At 45.3% G+C, this 20,343-nt stretch overlaps 1 protein-coding gene across 4 annotated transcripts in view; it reads left to right on the top strand.

The window, feature by feature from the left end:
- Positions 1-20,343, top strand: part of LOC128872670 (transcriptional regulator ovo) — a 98,424-nt gene that overhangs the window by 73,574 nt on the left and 4,507 nt on the right. For 2 of the 4 annotated variants that reach the window (XM_054115601.1, XM_054115598.1), the window contains 8 exons: positions 14,428-14,849; positions 15,678-16,158; positions 16,431-16,980; positions 17,667-17,953; positions 18,429-18,652; positions 19,219-19,356; positions 19,714-20,013; positions 20,165-20,323. In XM_054115601.1, the coding sequence (XP_053971576.1) occupies positions 14,428-14,849; positions 15,678-16,158; positions 16,431-16,980; positions 17,667-17,953; positions 18,429-18,652; positions 19,219-19,356; positions 19,714-20,013; positions 20,165-20,323 (2,561 nt within the window). The remainder of the gene's footprint in view (positions 1-14,427; positions 14,850-15,677; positions 16,159-16,430; positions 16,981-17,666; positions 17,954-18,428; positions 18,653-19,218; positions 19,357-19,713; positions 20,014-20,164; positions 20,324-20,343) is intronic. The other 2 variants (XM_054115599.1, XM_054115600.1) reach the window with 2 other exon arrangements.

The raw sequence follows: 20,343 nt of genomic DNA on the forward strand, positions 1-20,343 counted from the left end.
AGCGATTCGGTTATTTACGTCGATATCGTCTCGGAACTGAAAGCTCGTTAACTCGGAGAAAGTATCTACGACCTTCGAATCTTCGAGTCCATCGCTGACACGAAAAACAAATAGACTAGACTCGACTCTGATTCCATAAATGTTTTCAATGTGCATGCGCTTCGACGTGAACGCATCCGTTTTAATTTAATGCGCCATAAAAAAGGACGTACAGCGGCAAGAAACGAAACAGAGGCGAACGAGGCCTCGAAACCCGTGGATTTTCGGGTTACGGAATCGAAAACGATGCTCGGTTTACGTAATTCGGTCGGGCGACGCCGTTAATTGGGTTTTCAGCCGGAGGGCTGGCTATTAGATTCGCCGTAGCGTTCGAGGATAGCTTCGCGCGGTTCTTGTTGCAACGGTATAGTGAGTAGACGGGCCCCGAAGTCGCTGGTCCTAAACTGGTTTAGAAAAATGGACTGAAACCGGTTCCTCTTCTTTCGTTGGCCCCTTCCTTCTTTTTACTCGTCTCCGTCGATTCGAGGATACGATGTCGATGGCCCCGCGGTCGATTATCGCGCCGCAGGTGCAAATTTACTTCCCTGTGGACGTTATTGGCTCATTAACCGGCGCGTGTGTCAATTAAGCCCCCGAAAAAAAAAGCGTAATTGCGTTCGATCGAAGGATGGAATAAAGGCGTGCGGCTTCAAAGAGCCCTAAATGATACGCGTAAGTTCCTTGCGAGTACTCGAGATTGTGGATAATCGGATGATAAGCGATAATTTAATGCTGTTATCCGGTTAAAAGAAACGCGTTTTTATTGATTTTAACGAGCGAAGTGTCTCCAACCGTCGAGGAAAAAGTTCAAGCCTCGTTTTCCATTGCCGGTTAAACTCGAAGAAACCATTGAATATTAATACGCGTTGAGTCGATGCACTTTGCAGATTTATCGCGTCTACCCGTTAGATGAGATTCAACGATTTATCGTAACGACTATCTGTCGACGCGTCTCCGAAGCTATAAAAGCGTTGGTTACTTACCCAGAATGTACGCGAAGCTTCTTATATCTATGTCGATTGTAAAGACGTCTTCGTACACACGTTGGAGATTTTATTTATTTTACTGTACGTTCGACCAGATTCTCGATCGAATACACGCGCCGTGTCTCCGTTCGTCGTCGCTTATAGTAGTACACAAAATTTAATCCATTTCTGCTGTACAACGCGGAGACGTCGATGCTTGGCGACGAGTGGAGACTTCAATGTCTGCATAGCACGGACGTCGTGGCTCTCTTCGCGCATATGACGAGGCTTATGCATTTGTGCGTAACAGAGAATACGTGGACTTAAATGTCTCGTGAATTAATTTTTATAGAAAATATTATATCGTAACATAGGCACATTAGGTGTAGACATTTCTGTGCCTTTCAGAGGTAGACTCGCTAATTTATTTATAAAGGAAAAACACGCAACTGTGTTTGTCTTCCCCCGCTGTTAATTCTTCACGCATTCTAAGAGGAGATATACAGAGAGTGTAGAATGTATTCGTACATCGATCAATTTCCCAAAAAGTCTTGTGTGAAATTGTAGTTTATTAATTTTTTTTTTTATATTTAATGGCGATTTGAGATTTCTGTAATAAATAGATTTCGATTGAATTTTGATTACTTTTCGGTCCCCCTAGTATATACAAGCACGTTGAATTTCTACCATAGACATATGAAAATATAGACCGAGCCTTTGTACGAGGGACAACTGAAAATCCGACTTGGACTATTTTCGTAATCGCTCGGGTATGTTCGGCTTTTCGTAATTGCATATTACAATCAGTGATTTTCAATCTGTTTTATTCTTTAAAAATTCAAACTAATATTAACCATTCTGTAACACTATTTTGGTTATTTAATATATTCTTGTATGTGCGTAATAATAACAAGAATATATAATTAATAACCAAAATAGTGTTACAGAATGGTTAATATTAGTTTGAATTTTTAGAAAAAACAGATCGAGGATCACTGATTATCAGTTACCCCTCGTATAAAGGCTCGGTCCAGATCTTCATATGTCTATGATTTCCACACCTAACACTCGGAAGAATTTGCCTAACGTACATAAATCTGTTGCGCCTATCGATAGTAGAATATATCGAATGAATGGTGGCGACAGTCTCATTCAACGTAATTGAAATATTTCAGCGAGTATTGTCCGGCACGGTTTAATTCGATCACGTACGCGTTACGCGACATTACGCAACGCGGCCGTTACAATAAGAATCCTCAAGTTTCGCACGGTTCTCGCGCGAATTGCGCAACGCTAGGGGGAACACGCGCGAGTCGGTGATCGTCGATGTCTCTCCGTGATTGCACGACGGCCAAGGCGAGCTCGCACCGGTATTAGAATTTCTACAGGTCGAGGAGAGATGGAGAGGGAGAGATTAGAAGGACGAGGCCGGTTCTGAGTCGTAAAATAGAAATGCGACCGAGAGGAACGGGTCTCAGCATTCCTCGAATCGGAAACATCTCTGCGTGGACGAGAATTCGTCATCCAACCGGGAAACGATAATAACCATTATGTAAATAATCGTTTTGCATATAATACGCGCGATCGAACGTTTCCATATCGAGGCGAATACCTGCTTATTGAAACAGCAAATTAGACAAATATTTTCGAGAAGCACGAACTCAGACAGACTACTGGTACCCTTAACGAAAGAATATCGAAGAGAGGTATCCAAGCAAACACGAAGCAATTTAAACCATGGGAAATAAGTACCAAATGCTAGATTATGCAGTTTCCAATCGTCTCGAAACAAAATTTTTACCAAAAGAAGAAGAAGTTAAGGATCGATGGAAAACAATGTAAATGTGGTATGGCAATGTGACGTAAAACTACGTATGTCTAAAATTGGTGATTTGTAACAAGCGAGACTGGAACGGGTACAGTAATCGATACATTAGGTTGTCCCAAAAGTTTCTTTCGTGACTTGCACACAGTTATTTTGTGCAGCAATGTTTATATAAATAGAAAACCTAATTTCTTAGATGTTGTAACAGTTGTAACAGTAATGGAGCAAAATGAATCGTACGCAATTCAATAATGTAACGTTAGACAGAAAATATTGTGTATGTATCACCTATTAATGAAATGGAAGAAACTTTTGGGACAACCTAATAAAACAGATTAGGCCGATCGCACACGGCGCAACCGATCAGTTTCAAACCACTCTGAAACTAGTTGCATGCGACCGTGGATCCAATTCTTCAGTAGGTAAAACAAAACAGCGCAAACGGTTCGCGACACTAATTTCAAATCGGTTGCGCCGTGTACGATCGGCCTGAGAGATTTTCACGAGTATTGTCGACCAACGTATCGATGAATTATTTGTAGAAAGCGCGAAGATTCGTTCCCTTTTGCCTCAATTCGAGCCGCGTCTCCCAACTCTTGAATGAGAAAACAGAGCTTGGATCGCGGTACGTGTCCCCGTCGGTCGTTTTATGCAGTTGCGTTGCGATGCACGCGCATTCTACTTATTGTCAGCCGTGAGCCGCGCCAAAAGAGGATCGGACCGTCACCGTGTGAGCGGAATGCGTTAATTTCGACGCGACAGAAGACAGACGAGACAGGCATCGATAAGAACGCAGGGCGAAGAGGAAACGAACGTTGTATACGCTTGACACGGAAACGACCATTTAACTATACAGGGGATTCTAGGAACTTGGCGCCACAGCACGTACAGATTCCTCTCGATCGACGGATACTCGTTACAAAGTATTTTTTCCAAAGGGGAAGGGATTGTTCTAAGACTGCGTTTTTTAAGAGAGAGAATGAAAACGGCTAGCTTGCGTAAAAGGAATTATTTATTGGTTGATTTTACAATAGTTGGAAATACGATATACAGTGGGTGTAGAAAGTATTCGTACATCGATCAATTTCCAAAGAAACAAGAAATAATTTTTGAAAGAGTTTCGAAACACGCAAGTTTAAATCGACCAGAGGTAGCTTCAGCGTCGATAGTTTTGGAACGATAAAAGCCTTCCAACTCGCAACAGTCCGAGACTTCAAGCCTGTTTACAGCTTATCGAACGAGTCATTAGTTTAAGAAAGGTAAACACAATAGACACTGGTCTCGGTACTGCGTAGTTGTGGCACTCGGTAACAGTAACTCAAGAGCGTACTCTTAGCGATTTCCATATTAATATCGAAGCGACGAAGAGCATTTTTTCCTTATCGTAGCGCCACAAATACAGAGCGTACTTTATTGCTTCTCTGTTAATTCTAAAATGTCAGAGTATCATCCTACGTTTAAATTCAGAAAAAAGAACCTTTCCGCTCGAGATGTTCGAGGCTCAGGGTTAGAACAAAAAAAAAATGTGTCACTTTCCAAACGTCGCGCCCACAGCTAGACGAACGCACGACAACGCTCGCCTGTCGTTGACACGCAGGTAATCGCGCACCTGTGCCAAAGGCTAGTACACCAGGATGTGCAGTCATTGCGACGAATTACAATGCACCGCTCGCTGTGCTCATCGTGCGTGCAGTTCGACGCGAGCCCGTGTGTATGATTGCGCGCGCGTGGGTCTGTCTGTGTGTGCAGGCATGTGGGCTCGGAGGTACGGGTCTTTTCTAGCGGCTGGGATGACAACCTGCAGACATTTTCGCGAAAAACGCCTGATGTCTGCGAATATATCGGGTGTTTCGCGGCTGGGAGAATTTACTGCTTGTATTACATAAATATAAAACATTTGTACGAATATGACTATAGAATTATGGGAATTAAATAGGATTCTTCGTCAGGGGAGGGTTTTTAGCTATGAATATACGAGATGTTTCGTGACTGGGAGAATTTATTGCTTATATTTTATAAAAGAAGCATCTACATGAATATATCGGGTCTACCGGAAAGTTCTGTCCATTTCTAGAATGAAACAAAATAATAAATTGGTTACGCTTTGAATAATATGATCTTCATCATTATTTATGACATCTTGTCAGCGTGATCGCAATTTGTATCTCGTTTTTAATGAATATACGCATACTTGTTGAAACTTGTTGTAACCGGATCGCACAGAATTTTCCGGTGGACCTAATAATTACAGAACTATGAGAACTGTATAGGATTCTTCGCGAGGAGAGCAAATAAATAGCCTAACTAAAGAATTCAACTTTCCAATTTGCGAAATTGTAAATAATCGTGTCAGAGTACATCCAGAAGAGAATTGGTTATTTTTAAATTACCAAAAAAAAGCAATTATTCCATCGCGTAAGAGAATTATAGATACATGGCCGCGACCGGATAGCAGTGGTTAGAGCGGCAACGGAGATACATCCAGTCGAGCAATCGTTTTCTGCACTTGGCCCCCTTGCTTCGAAAGAATTTCGGTCACGGCCCTCTTGCGCCATTAGCCTCCACCGCGGTAGTCGCTAATGCGGTTGTTTCTGTGCGGGGAGCGTGACTGGACGTGTGTGAGCGCGTCTGTGAACAGGTGAGTCGCCAGACGACGTAGGGACTGGCTTCTACCTGCTTACGGCGCTTTCGACGTCGAGCCGAACCTGTTCTTTCCGAGAGGTCCAGCGTGTCGCTACGAACACGAACGATGTACCCATCCTGGCTTTCACCCCCCACCCCCCACCCCTCGACGCTAAACGTCTGTCCTCTTGAAACTATTACCGTGTCGTTTGTGCTCTGCGAAAATTGTGACGCAGTCAAGGGTTAGGAGAACTCCGCTAGAACTCCAATTAATCGTTACGTGTTACATCGCTGGTTCCTAACGTGTCGGACGTTCGAAAAATACACGATACGAAAAATCTTAAGTTGTACTTTTTTTTTATATATATATATAAAATGCCAGCCGTCTGTTTCTCTTTCTGCCAGCTACTCCAATTTTATTATCAAAAGTAGAATTTTCTAGACGTAACCATGCGTCTCAATGACGCAAGTGATTTCGATTCGCGATTCAGCGATAAGCGTCGCATGCTCGACGTTCTCGCCTAGAAGAAAAGAGGGAAATTATTCGCCTCGCCGCTGAATCCTTAATCGATCGTCGTACCATCGGCATCGTCTCGAGGTAGCCACCGGTTTTTCCTGCGCGTTTTCCCGTAAAACGTGCCGTGGACGGCTACGCTTCCAACCGACGAATGTCAAGGCTCCCAGGCGCATAGATCTTGAAAACACGTTTCCCGCGCGGCGCGATTGCACGCGTCTCGTTAATGCAAATGACGATGGAAAAAGCTGGAGAACGCGTTTGAACGCTTCGCATCTCGTTTGCGATAGGTGTGCTCGAGCCGCGATTTTTTTTTGCGCCGACCAAACGGAAATTGCGGACATCGAACAACGCGAGGATTTAGAGGTTGCGGTTTGAGTTCGAATCCCAACGAATTCCAATGTTAGCAAGCTCAAAGGTTTACAAATTCAAGCCCTACCAAGTTCAACGCTAGTAAATTCAAATTCTACCAAATTCGAACGCGAGTAAATTCAAACGCTACCAAATTCGAACGCTACCAAGCTCAAACGCTATCAAATTCAAACGCTTCCAAGCTCAAACGCTACCAAGCTCAAACGCTTTGAAATTCAAACGCTTCCAAGCTCAAACGCTACCAAATTCAAACACCACCAAGCTCAAACGCTACCAAATTCAAACTCCACCAAATTCAAAGGCTCCCAAGTCTCCTATCTTAAGTCTACCTAAATCTTTCCAGCTGAGTACAGTATAGAGATCCCCAAGCATGTGCAAAGTCCCGAAAGAAGCGTCCACGCGTGAACATGTGTGCATGTGGGTGCGTAGCATTTGCGTAGCGGTACCGTGCGTGGGTTGGAGCATCGCGAACCAGCAAGGTGACACCGTATACGCAGCCAGGTTACCTTACGTAACGGAGTCGCGCACAATGTCCCTCTCTCTCCTCCAACAGTCACCCGTTTGATTCATCTTCTTTCATTCTTCGCTCCTTCTAGCGCGCGTCTCTCGCCCGGGAACACCTTTCTAGCGCCACGGAACGGAAGATCAAGGTACCCAGCCGATCTTTCCGCAACTGACCTTGCCATTCGGTGAAAAGTAGCCGAGAAAGCACCCACTGACATCGCGGAGAGGAAGAATGATCGATTTCGGAGAGAATTGCACCATTAGGTATACGATATCGGAAGGAAAGATACGCGATGGACTTGAGATTGTTAGAACAACGCTTGATGTTAGTTAAGGATCGATTCGTATTTAATCGAAGAACAATCCAGTGAAGTTTTGTTAAAATCCTAATTGATTAATTCGGGAGAAAGATTGGCTGTCTGAAACGTTAGCAAATAGCGAAGCTTCGTCTACGCGAGAAGTCTCAACTTTATCTTTGATGACAAAAGAGTTTGCAGCATCGTGTACGGCCCGTTGGGACTCACGAACAACCGACTCTGACACGAGGAAAAAGTACCAGAAGCTATACATATTATATCGGATCCCCATTTGAATTGTATGAGCTTCTCAAACCTTTTACGCGTTCCTCGTGTTCGGCTGCTTCTCGACTGGTGGCTTTAGAAACGTAACAGGAGTAATGAATGAATGCTTGATAGGAACGAATACCACTTAACTCTAGGATCGAAATATTCAAAGAATTCTACTCTTTCGAGGTGGAATTCTCTTCTTTTAAAACGGAATTCCGTTTTTTTTTTTTAAAGAGAGATTCAACGCTCGGTATCTTCTGCTTAATGTCGGAATAAATGCGACCAGTAGATCCCCGTCTACTAAGAATCCAGGCAAAAAGCGATCTCATTTTTCAACGACCGCTGTAAAATTACCTCTGTTACTTCGTGCTGTTACACGTTTTATTAGTCAAACATACACTTTCTTTTTTTTTTTTGAGTATGTAAATAATACTTGGACGCTAGAATTCATTTTTGCCAGTTTGTCGAACACGCTCTAGTCCCAATTGCGACAATTTCGGGTTATGGAATGAAACTCGTGCAAGTTTTAAGCTGAGAAAATTATCTGTGAAATCAATTATAATTAGATTATCGTTGATACAGGCTCGCGCGATGTGCGGTGTGCTAGACGATAACGTAGATCTTGTTATTCGCGGTGCGCATTCTTCTGGGCTGTCACGCCTTATTAGTCGCACATGTGGCTCGCGTTCTACCGTATCAGGTATAACTTAGCAGTCTAATTTGCATTTCACGCTACGACACACGGTCTATCCGACAGGCGTGCCTCGTTCGACTCACAAATAGAGAATGGTCGGTTCGACGCTGGACGAAACGTCTTCTAGCTTCTCTAAGATCGACCACGATACGTTAGAGATAGACTAATAAAAAGAATAACGGCGGAGTAATCGCAGTAGAAATTTTCAAGAGTACTGCAGTCAACGTGTCAACCAAGCATACTTTGTTTCCTTGATCCTCGAGAAAATGATCGCTGATCGATCGAGAAGGACACGCAATGAAACGAAAGAAATTATCACCTCGTACACCTGCAAGAGACCTGTCCGAAGCGATATTTCATTCCCAGACGACTTGTTTCGTGTTTCACGCGACCCTCGTTCCGCACGCCCCTTTTATATTATGAAAGATAATGAAGCGGTTGCGGCAGGTTGCAGCGGACGAACCTGTCGCTGCATCCTTTCGCAGGAACAATCCTGACGGAAGGTTGCCAGGATCGCCGCGATTAACAGGCCTCGTCGTCGTCCTCGCAATTACGAAACGATTACGTTGAAATGGTTTCTTGGAATGAGTTCAACGATTGTTGGATTTACAAGTGATTCGGAAAATTGAATTCCCAGAAGACTGCTTCTCTTCGTAAACGGATTGACGTTTGTTTTTTTTTTTTTATATCCAATCGCGTAATAAGGATTACAGAATGTTTGAGACGTTGAATGCCATGGTATATGGGTGACAAGGATTTTCACTGAGGAATAAATAAATTTGTTCTGAAAGTGAAGATGTAAGCGTTGAGGACTGAAGCATTGAAGATTGAGGCGTTGAAGATTAAAGCACTGAGTACCAAAACATTGAAAATTAAGGCGTTGAGGTCTAAAGCGTTAGAAACTAAAGCGTTGAGGTCTAAAGCGTTCAAGATTTAAGCACCGAGTACCACAACATTGAAAATTAAGGCGTTGAGGTCTAAAGCGTTAAAAACTAAAGCGTTGAGGTGGAAAGCGTTGAAGATTTAAGCACCGAGTACTGGAACATTGAAAATTAAGACGTTGAGGTCTAAAGCGTTGAAAACTAAAGCGTTGAGGTGTAAAGCGTTGAAGATTTAAGCACCGAGTACTAAAGCATTGAAAATTAAGACTTTGAGGTCTAAAGTGATGAAAACTGATGGGTTGAATACTGAAGCGTTGAAGACTGTAACGTTGAAAACTGAGGCGTTGAGGACCAAAGCGTTGAAGACTGAGGAAAAAGAATCAAAAATAGAAGAAAATTAAAGAAATTTAAAACAAAGAAAATTAATTTAGATAAGATTAGTAAATTCTGAAGAGGTCGCAAAAATAAGTACTACCACAGATCATGTTATTTTCAGTTGTATAGAAACACAGTTTTAGCCTCGTAGGAATTTTCACGATTATTAGTGTGGCAGTCAACGTGTTAATAACTATATCGCGAGATCCACCATCTTCTGGATGCGTTGAGATCGAAGGGGGACCGAGAGCTGTACTTGTCGGTTCACACGCACACTCTGTCGACTCCCAAAGCTTCACGGACGTTCCTCGAATTCATTCACTCCGAAAACCTGTCTTCCATCCCGAGGAGTCCACCGATCTCTATCCTAAGCGCTTAGCGTGGCACACTCGTGCCACCGAAGGTTCATTCACCTGCATACGGTATCGTTGAAGTCTCCACGCGTCATATTAACCCCTTACAACCATTTTCGAAACACGCCTAGCTTTGAGAATTCCTATGCGTGTCCGATGAATGAGTAAAATAAATATTTCATGGATTGCTGTTACTGGATCCTTATCTTTACAGGATGAATTGAGATCGACTCATCGATCCCAAACAGAGACGAGGCACAGGTTCCAAGGCTGGAAAAGACGTTGGCCTTAGGTTGGGTTCAGTGGCTGGGTGTCTGCTCGATGTAACGAAACGCCTCAGCTTAGGTCGACCTACTTCCAACCTCGACCACTCCCTCGAGTCCTTTTTATCCAAAGTTTTTCCTTTCTTTTAGGCTTCGCGCGTTACTGTTTATCGCTTATCCCCTTATCGCGCGACCGGTCTAAACAATGAACTAGGATCTCCCGGCTCGCGTTGTTCGTCGCGTTGCTCGAGAACATTTTTGTCGAGCAACCGAACCCCGTCGCACCTGTGCATCGATAGGATTGTTCGAGACCTTTCTCCGGACACGACGAACCGTTTGATTCGCTTTATCGGTCACGAATCTTATTTCTTCGAAGAAGAGACGAGAAAAGAGACGAGATGGCTAGATGGGCCCCTCCGATGCTCCCGTCTTCGTGTATTCTGAACATCTCGGTATTTAGTGTTTACTAGAAAATGTTTCACGTATTTCACGATGAATTTTATCTGAAATTAATGTCACGTGAAGTATCATTTGAAACGCTCGGGCTGCTACTATTTAGAATAACGCTATTTTTTTTTTTATTATATCAGCATCTGTGTCTATCGATTTTTCTCTAAATTAAACGACAGATTGAATATTCCATTATTCGATATATCAATCTAATTTTACACGTGTATATACTTACAATGAAAAAATTAATTCGAAAGCATCGAAACGAATGCTGACTGTTTCTGTCGATATCTCTCGAGAAGTTAAAAATTATTTCCCCCGAAAATGTTCTCCAAAAGTGATCGCAGATTGGAATCTACAAACACGAATGTACATCCAATCCATCAACGATCTTAAAAAGAAAGAATAGATCTACCGTGCGAGCCGTTTAAATTTCAGGAAAGAGTAGCGCGATCGTCGATTCTCCGGCCCGTTACTTTTGAACGTTCCAGCCCCGTTGGGGCGGACGAGCGTTGTGGTTCGCCTTGGGCCATATCTTTGCAGCGATCCAGTTCGCGGGGCCTCGTTTCGAGTGGAACCGTCTACACGACGCTCGGCGTCGTCGAACAGCCAAAGGCTTATTACTGCAATTTCTTTGTCTTTCCCCCCTCGACGGCGAAAGGAACGCGCGCGGAATCGAGATTTATGGGACGTGTCTCGCTGCACTTGGCCGTGAGCGCAATCCTTCTGCGGAGATTTCAATTTTTCTACAGCCAAATCCAATTCTGTTCTTTATTGGGTTTTTGTGGTAGTCTTAATGGTAGCTTCGAATATTCTGGGTTGCAATGTCAGGTAGCATTCGGGTTCAAACCCTATCAAGCACTATTGGGAGACGGAAAGAAGATTAGTGGAAGGAACTCGAGTAGAATTACTCAATGTCTTTAATGATTTATACATAAAATGTTCAGTTCTCAACGCTTCAGTCCTCTACGCTTTACACATCAACGCGTCAGTCTGCAACGCTTTAACCCTCACTGCTTTAGTCTTCAACGCTTTAACCCTCACTGCTTTAGTCTTCAACGCTTTAACCCTCACTGCTTTAGTCTTCCACGCTTCAGTCCTCAACGCTTTAGACATCAACGCCTCAGTCTTCAACGCTTTAGACCTCAACGCTTTACATATCAACACCTCGGTCTTCAACACTTTAATCTTCAACGCCTTAATATTCAACGCTTTAACCCTCGATGCTTTAATCCTCGATGCATCAATCTTCAACGCCTCAATCCTCAACGCTTTAACCTTCAATGCTTTAGTCCTTAACGCCTTAATCTTCAACGCTTCAATCCTCAACGGCTCAGTCTTTAACGCTTTAATCCTGAACGCCTTAATATTCAACGCTTTAATCCTCAACGCCGCAATCTTCAACGCCGCAATCTTCAACGCCACAGTCTTGTCTCTAGAGTCTTCCGAACCTAGTGATCCGATAACGCGATTCGTGGCGACCCATGCCGACTAAATTGCTCGAAAACCCGCAACACGGAGACTTGAATGCCAGTCGCTGAGTCTCGACGGGGAGCCCGTTCCTCCCGCAGGACTCGAAGTACCGGTTCTTACTTCTTTTTCTCGCTCTGCCGCGGCCTCCCTCTCTTCTTCTTCTTCTCTGTCCCGTCAGAGGGTCAGGATGTGGGGGGGAGACAGAGATTGAAGACATTTATTACACTGGGACTGGGTTCTCTAACAGCATTCAACGAAAATACAAAGTGTAGAAAGATCGTCGTAAATGTAACGTTTATAGGGAAGATAGGTGAACGATTACGAAGTAGTTACAACTGTTATGCTCGTCTCATGAACTCTATTTATAATTATTACACGTGAGAGTACCTTTTTAGTATGTAGATACACGTTTCACGAGTGTCTATGTATAAAAGCTATATATTACGATTGTTACTCATCTTATGAATATGTATTAATAATTATCACATACGAAGGAATTTCTTTCAGATGATTTACGCGATTACTGTTCGGCGAGAAGGCCGTGTGTATATTTATTTTTTATTCTTTCGCATTTATATGCATAATGAAAACAGAACTTTCTTATGCGTACAAAATGAAAGATAGGAAGACCAGAGGTCTGCGGTAAGGGAAAAAGCAAAGAAGAGGAAGGGGGAGGGGGGGACAGACGAAGAGATCGGTAAACTGGTCACGAAGCTCGCGCTGGTATTTATAGCGCGGCCCCGGACCTGTTCGGGGGATTCGGTCGGAGGATCTCACGTACCGGTCGATTCTTTCTGCCCGAAGGTTGCTCAACCGCGAACGGAACCGCCATTTTGGTTCCTCTCGTCGTTACCTTCGGTCGCGCCGTGTGACGCAACTGCTTGCGTAAAGAACCGTCATTAGAAGCGTTCTCTAAACTGGTTCCACGCCGCCATGGTTCCAAATCTAATCGCGGGAACGTTTTTCGATTCAGGGACGAGACTTTCGCGAACTGTTAGACGCTTTAGTTATCGATGCTTTAGTTCTCGACGCCTCAATCCTCAGCGCTTTAGCCCTCAACACTTTAATTCTCAACGCCTCAGTCCTTAATGCCTCGATCTTCAACATTTTGCCTAAACCAACCCACACGCTCGAAAAGTCTAAACGATGTCTCGCATTCTTATCGCACTTACTACCTCAGCACACTCGCGCACACGAGCGGGCGCACGTGGTCACAAAAAACAACGTGTCCTCGCAGCCGGTTTCCTGGTTTCCGCTCGAGCGGCTTCGTCGGCCGGCACGGTGTCCTCGTGCTCCATTCGCGAAACTCGCAACCGATGTCAAAGTCAAGAGAACGCGACTTGGAGCGCAGACTAGCAACTGGAAGCCCCGATAATAGAAGGAAAGTGTCCACAACCGTGACCACCTCAGACTCCAGATTTCTATCGAGTTACTCTGGAAGTTACACCGCAACCACGAAATAGATTTTCACTAGCGTTGAAGATTGAGGCGTTGAGGATTAAAGCACTGATTACTAAAGCATTGAAAATTAAAGCGTTGAGGTCTAAAGCGTTGAAAACTAAAACGTTGAAGTCTAAGGCGTTGAAGACTAAAGCATTGAGGATTGAGGCGTTGAAGACTAAAGCATTGAGGATTGAGACGTTGAGAACTAAAGCATTAAAAATTAAAGCGTTGAGGTCTAAAGCGTTGAAAACTAAAACGTTAATGTCTATGGCGTTGAGAACTAAAGCGTTGAAGATTGAGTCGTTGAGAACTAAAGCATTGATTTTCGAGGCGTTGAAGATTGATGCGTTGAGAACTAAAGCATTAAAAATTAAAGCGTTGAGGTCTAAAGCCTTGAAAATTGACGCGTTAAGTTTTAAAAAAGAATAAGAACCACCGCTCCAGCCGATCGGAGATTCATCGAGTCTCCGTGGACCTGTGGGACACGTTGAAATTGGCAAATTGGATTCGAACACGGCGGTGAGGAAATCTCAACGCTGGACGGGTCTGGAATACGTAACTCACAAACGGTTATAATATGGGCTCCGTGGCGCGACTCGTAGCTGAATTTACGAGCAACCTTGAGGGGGTTCGGTGGGTACCGTATGCCACGCTCTTTCCGCGCGTCCTTCGCGCGTCGCCTCGTAATTCGTCCTCGCGACGTCGTCTCGCTAGCGTATCTCGCCATTAAAACTCGCTCGAAAAACCGCTGTTCCCTCAGGTGGTGAAGGGCACGCGATACTTTTTCCCTGAAACCTTCCCAATTATTCCAAACAATCACGGAATAAAATAACGTGTCTTAATAAAATAATTGAATGAATATTTTAAAATAATTACGAAATAAAGTAACATGTTATTCGAGATAATATTTCAAGAAATGTTATTTCATAGGTGTGTAGGTATGCGCCGTGCACAAAGAAAGTGCGCGTAAAAAAGATCTCTATACAAATCGATAGATTTAGGAGTGTAGATATATAATGTATTAAATGAAAATTTGGAATTTCGGTATCGATAATTTCTATAATTAGAAAATCCCGTTTGCTCCACAGATCGCGAGAAAACAGAGGACGATCGCGCGACAACGCCCGAATCGTTGCGCAGCACGAGTCCAGCCTCTTCTCCGCCTCCCCAATGGCAATCGTCGACACCCGCCAGCGCACCCCCGCGGCGGTTCATCTCGAGCATCCTCGGCGGGGATGTCCCATACGGTAGCAGAGGTCACGTCCTGACCAGGGCGGAACGCAAGGAATACAGCAGCCCTCCTATCGCGCCCTCTTCGAGCGATGCCTCCCAGTTTCTAACGAAATCGGAGAAACTGGTGCTACCCAGACCGACCACCCCTCCAAAGACGCCACGAGTCGAGCCGCCGACCAGGGTCTCGGTCATTCAGAGGGTCCCCTCGCAGAGCCAGTCAGCCTCCAGGAGGGAGGACAAGGTGGAGGTCACGCCGCAAACGCAGGAACCGGAACAGGTATATATACACTTCAGTATACAGTACTCTTCAGGGTGACTCCACCCAGAGGAAGATTAGTGAGACGTCACAAGGGCAAGACAGAATCCTCTAGTAGCCTCCCCTATTCAGTCGTTTATTTCACGCGTTGACACCAGGTTCATTTCGCATCATCTCACTTTGTCTCGACGCGTGTACTTCTCATCTTCGTTATTTAAATACGACTATTCTGGTCAGTAAGGCCGATCGCACAACGGGCGCGACCGATTAGTTTCAAACCACTCTGAAACTAGTCGCATGCGACCGTGGATCTAGGTAAAACAAAGATAGTGGAGTAGGTAAAACAAAGAGCGCAAACGGTTTGCAACACTAATTTCGAATCGGTTGCGTCGTGTGCGATCGGCCTTATATACTACAACGAAAGATCTGCTCCCATTTATCCCACTGTTGGCAGTCCTTCCCGAATTCCTTCCACTAATCTTCTCCTCACCTCCTAGCAGTACATCTCCTCGCTATTCCTCCCGTGTCAATATTCCTTCCTCTCTAGCACGCCGCGATCCTTGAACCGATTAAACGAGAGCCCAGACGAGTCGTAAATCTTTTCTAGACTCAAAACAGCGCCATAAACATAGATCACAATTCCCCTCTGAAACGTTTCTCGAATTCCCCAGCGACAGTAATGACATGCGGCTGTCGGGTTTTTATCCTTCAGCCGACTTTTCCATCGCGTTAGCCCCTCGAGGCGAGCGGTCTTTCATGAATATGGATCCGCGCGGCGTTAATTTATAATAACGGTCCCGGACAGGCTCACGCGGTACCGCGTTCTGACATTGTCTGTTATCTGTGCAGGACCAGCCAATCGATTACGCAGTGCCGAAGAGAAAGGAGGAGGACGAGGAGCGAGGCCGCGAGGGAGCAAAAGTCTCGCGCACGATAGGCAACTCCATCGCCAGGCCGTTGCTGGCCATGAGACTCTCAGGTCCTCAGGTCGTGCACGCGGCCGCGGGCCACGGGAGGTCCTCGAGTTCCGGCGGAAACGGTGGCACGGGTTCTGGCGGCGGATCCAACAGCTCCGCTGGTTCGTCGTCCTCGAATTCTGGCGGAAGTGGTGGTTACTGCAGCGGAGGAGGCGCGGTGACAGGAGGAAGCGGAGGCGGCGGCGCCGTGGGGGGTGGCGCCGGCGGCGGAGGTATGAATCCTGGAGGGAACGGTGGCCGTGGAAACTACGGGCCCAGTTCGCCCCCCACAGGATCCCTGCCGCCCTTCTACGAGTCCCTCAAGGGCGGGAACAACCTCGCCAACTTCGCCAATCAGTACAACAGCACCCAAGGTAGGACTGATGACTTTGTAACGACGTCTCCTTTCCTTTGTCGCCTCTGCAGTTGCGAAAGCAATTGGGAAGGACTTTTCATTTTGTTTGCGAAGAGTTGGAATCGCTTGGAAATTGTATCGACCCTTTCGATGCGATTCTTTTCTATTTTTATTCTATCCTATTCTATACTTCGTGTAACTAATACCCACGTAATATATCTTCGATCAACCTTCTTAATTCCTCCCATACCGTGACCATAAACGTAACTGAATTTATACTAACCGTTTCAGGAAATGGCTATCTAACGCCGTCACCGACGGTGGGCATGGAATGCGACACAGGCCAGCAGGATGTAAATTCCCAGCACTCGCAGTACAACGCCCAGGAGGGCAAGCAGTACTCCCTTCTTCAGAACGTCTGCGCGTCCTACGGACTGACCCTGAAGGAGGAGGAGGACCTGTGTCCTTACAAGATCCAACCTAACGATCTATTGTCTGGTCAATACGGTGCCTACGACATGACGGACACAGGAATGATGGTGGACATGGTCACAGGGGCGGTGGTGGACCCGCTTCAGTTTACTGCTACCCTGACCTTCAGCTCACCCTCGGATCACACGGCGTTGCTGGAGAGCCTCAGCGACGCCGCAGACCTCTTTCTACCGAGGTTACCAGCAGAGGATGGCGGTAACGACCTGCTGGAGGAATCGTTACGCTCGACAACCTCGTCCGGCAGCGGAATCGGAAGGGATGGCGGCCAAATGACCACTCCCGTCGAGCCCAGCGTCGATCCTTTCCCGGAGCACAGCATGGCCTTGACCAGGGGATTCGATACGTCGAGGTAAGACCGCTTTCGAGCCAGATACGTTCTCCCCGATCGCTGCGTTTTCGATATTCACACGCGATACGACCTCAGACCGCGCAGCAGGTACCTGTCCGATATTTCTGGCTGATAGCCACGTGTTCCGCGCCAACGATCCAGCCAGAGACTGACAGCCAGCTCTCTGAACCGTGGTGAGATTACGTTCTATCTCCTTTCATTTATTTATGCACATAGCGACGAGCAGAATCCGATGGGAACTTATTATTTCAAAGGTTTCAGAGAGAGTACTGAACGACTTAAATGAATTTTATTGATTCATAGAGTCTTTAGACAGCCACAATCTACTAGAATATTAGATAACATTCACATATATATATATATATATATATATATATATTAGGTTGTTGCAAAAGTTTCTTTCCCTTTATTAATAAGTAATACATGCACAATATTTTATGTTTTATGTTACATTACTGAATTGTGCACGATTCATTTTGCTTCATTACTGTTACAACGTGAATATCTATGAAATTAGATTGGCTATTTATATAAACACGACCACATCAAATAATTGAGTGCAACTCGCGAAAGAAACTTTCGGGACAACCTAATATATTAACAACCAGTTGCTAATAACCTTGATGGTGATGCGACCTTAAATAAAATCGTAAAACAAAAAAATACCGAATGTATAATACTTCCAGACACTACACGGCAGCTCCCCAGCACTTCAACGCCTCGAAATTGGGGCTGACCTACACGACAGGCGAGTCGAGCTACCATCAGTCGGTTTCCAAGGAACGACCAGAGCTCGCGCTTCACATGAACCAAAACCATCAACACCAGTCCGAACCGCAGTTGCAGCAGCTGCAGATACAAGTGCAGCTGCAGCAACACCAGCAGCAACAGCAGCAACAGACTGCTGCGGCCTCACCTCATCACCAGCAGCATCAAGGGCTGCTGAGTCCAGGATTAAGTTTCACTGGCAGTGGTTAGTAGCCTAACTAATTTTTTTTTTTTTTAAATACAGCATACCACACGATGTACGTATGTTTCATAAAAGACAACGGTTAGCGCTTTATCATCGATACAGAGTTTTGTCAGAGTCTAGCTACTTGCTGTAAAGCTTTGGTCTCGGAATCAGCTGTCGATTTCACGTAACGGCGACGACAAAAGCAAATCCAACCAGAGTTTGGATTGCTATCGCTAGAACAATGAAATTTAGTGGCTTATTCGCTTATCTGCGGCTAAAGTGCAGTTTTCTCTTATCGTCTTGTTCATATCTCAAACATCCTAACCAGTTCCGTGGTCCTAACCAGTGACGTGTCTTGTCTCTATCTCTTGGAAGCAAATAACGGTGCCAAATATTCCCCAAGTCTTGGATGCATTCCGATTCTACGAAACGGTCCATATTAATAGTCGACGTCGTCGTAGAAGGATGTGTAACGATCGATATTGATTTGTAGGCCTGGAGCTGGATTCTGGTAGCAGCGTAGGCGGAAGTCTGCCGAGTCCTGGAGCGGCGAGCTGTTCGCTGGACGCAACTTCGACCAGCACGTCGCCTTCCTGCGCCTTGATGGAACACGCACCGAGCCCATCAGCAGCAGCCGCATCGGTAAATAACGTGCAAGCTACCGGACCCGTCGGAGAGCCACCACTGACGCAACGGGTCGGTGTACTACAGCAAAGGGTAAGCACCCGAGATTGATCCAGGCAAAGGCATACTTTTCGTTATCGTGGTCGCACACGACCAAACCTAATCTATATGGCACTGTTGTTCGACGTCTTTCTTCTTTACAAAGCTTCCGAGTCTCATCCTTATGTATCTGATTAGTTATTTTTAGTTTGTGGACGATGTCTGATCGTCTGGAGTCCACTCGTAGTTGTACCGAATAAAATAGTAGAGAATAGAATCTAGGATAGGATGACTTAGAGTCTAGTAGCGATAGTAGAGTATCTACTAAAACTTTACCTGTTTTCAATCCACTAGTTATTTTATGATAAAACAACGCATGCGAATACATCTCATTCGTTCTACCATGAATCGACAACAATGCCACATAGATATTAAAGGTTTTCATTATCTCGCGTCATCTCTTTCTCGCATCTGAACCGGTTCAGAGATCAAAGGTTCGGGAATCATAATTGACGCCTTTATGCAATGCCAATCAAATTGAGTGCTTCATCCCAGTACCACCGATTGCCCAGTAATCACAGTTGGATAACTTTGTAAAATTGATCGTCTTCCCTCCACAGCTTGGACTGCCAGGTGACTGTCAGCTCGAGTTCGTTAACGGTGGCCATGGAATTAAAAATCCCTTGGCGATCGAGGGTCAGAGACAGGCGGCGGCCACTCGCGAGGAAGAGAGGGCAGCTCGACCTCCGCCTGGCAAGGTAAACTTCATTCTCGAACGCCTTTCCTCGACTAGTATATCGCGCACTTTATTAACCCGAGGGGCGATTAGTAGCCTACTATTGTAGATTTAAAGCTAGATTTAAAGCACAGACCTAGATCAGAATTTCCGATTAAAGAACGCGCAATTAGTATTCCAGTTTGCTCCTTTGCACAGGGTGTGGGGCTGGACTGACATTATCCATCGGTTTCTTCCACTAGTTTTGCAAAACGATATTTACGTTAAGTCACATTGCGACGTAGGGAGGGAAGCAACTCGTCTTTGTAACGAGGAATCATCGTAATAGATCTCCAAAGGGTTCAAACGAATACAGCCGAGTTCCATGATAATTTTTCAGGACGACGACCCCAACCGCTTCACCTGTCGCGTCTGCAGCAAGAACTTCAGTCTGCAACGGCTTCTGAACCGCCACATGAAATGCCACAGCGACGTGAAACGTTACCTGTGCACGTTCTGCGGCAAAGGCTTCAACGACACGTTCGACTTGAAGAGGCACACCAGGACGCACACAGGCGTTCGACCCTACAAGTGCAACCTCTGCGAGAAGAGCTTCACGCAGAGATGCTCTCTGGAGAGTCACTGCCTCAAAGTCCACGGTGTTCAGCATCAGTACGCGTACAAGGAGCGACGCACAAAGGTGAAAATTAATAATTACATCTACTAGGTTGTTGCATAAGATATGTCCACTTCGCAGGAAAGATTCAAACGTCTGTATTTTTACCGATACTAATAGTATCGCGTAATTTTCGCGTAGTTCCCATGTGTTTATCATCCGTTGTTTGCTTCAGGTTTACGTATGCGAAGAGTGCGGTCACACGACACAGGAGCCAGAGGTGCATTACCTTCACCTGAAAGACAAGCATCCGTACAGCCCAGCGTTGCTCAAGTTCTACGACAAGCGACACTTCAAGTTCACCAACAGCAATTTCGCCAACATGTTGCTCCAGGTGCGCACGTAAAGTCCGAC

This window comes from Hylaeus volcanicus, chromosome 2 (genome assembly GCF_026283585.1).
Source record: "Hylaeus volcanicus isolate JK05 chromosome 2, UHH_iyHylVolc1.0_haploid, whole genome shotgun sequence".
Classification (NCBI taxonomy): domain Eukaryota; kingdom Metazoa; phylum Arthropoda; class Insecta; order Hymenoptera; family Colletidae; genus Hylaeus; species Hylaeus volcanicus.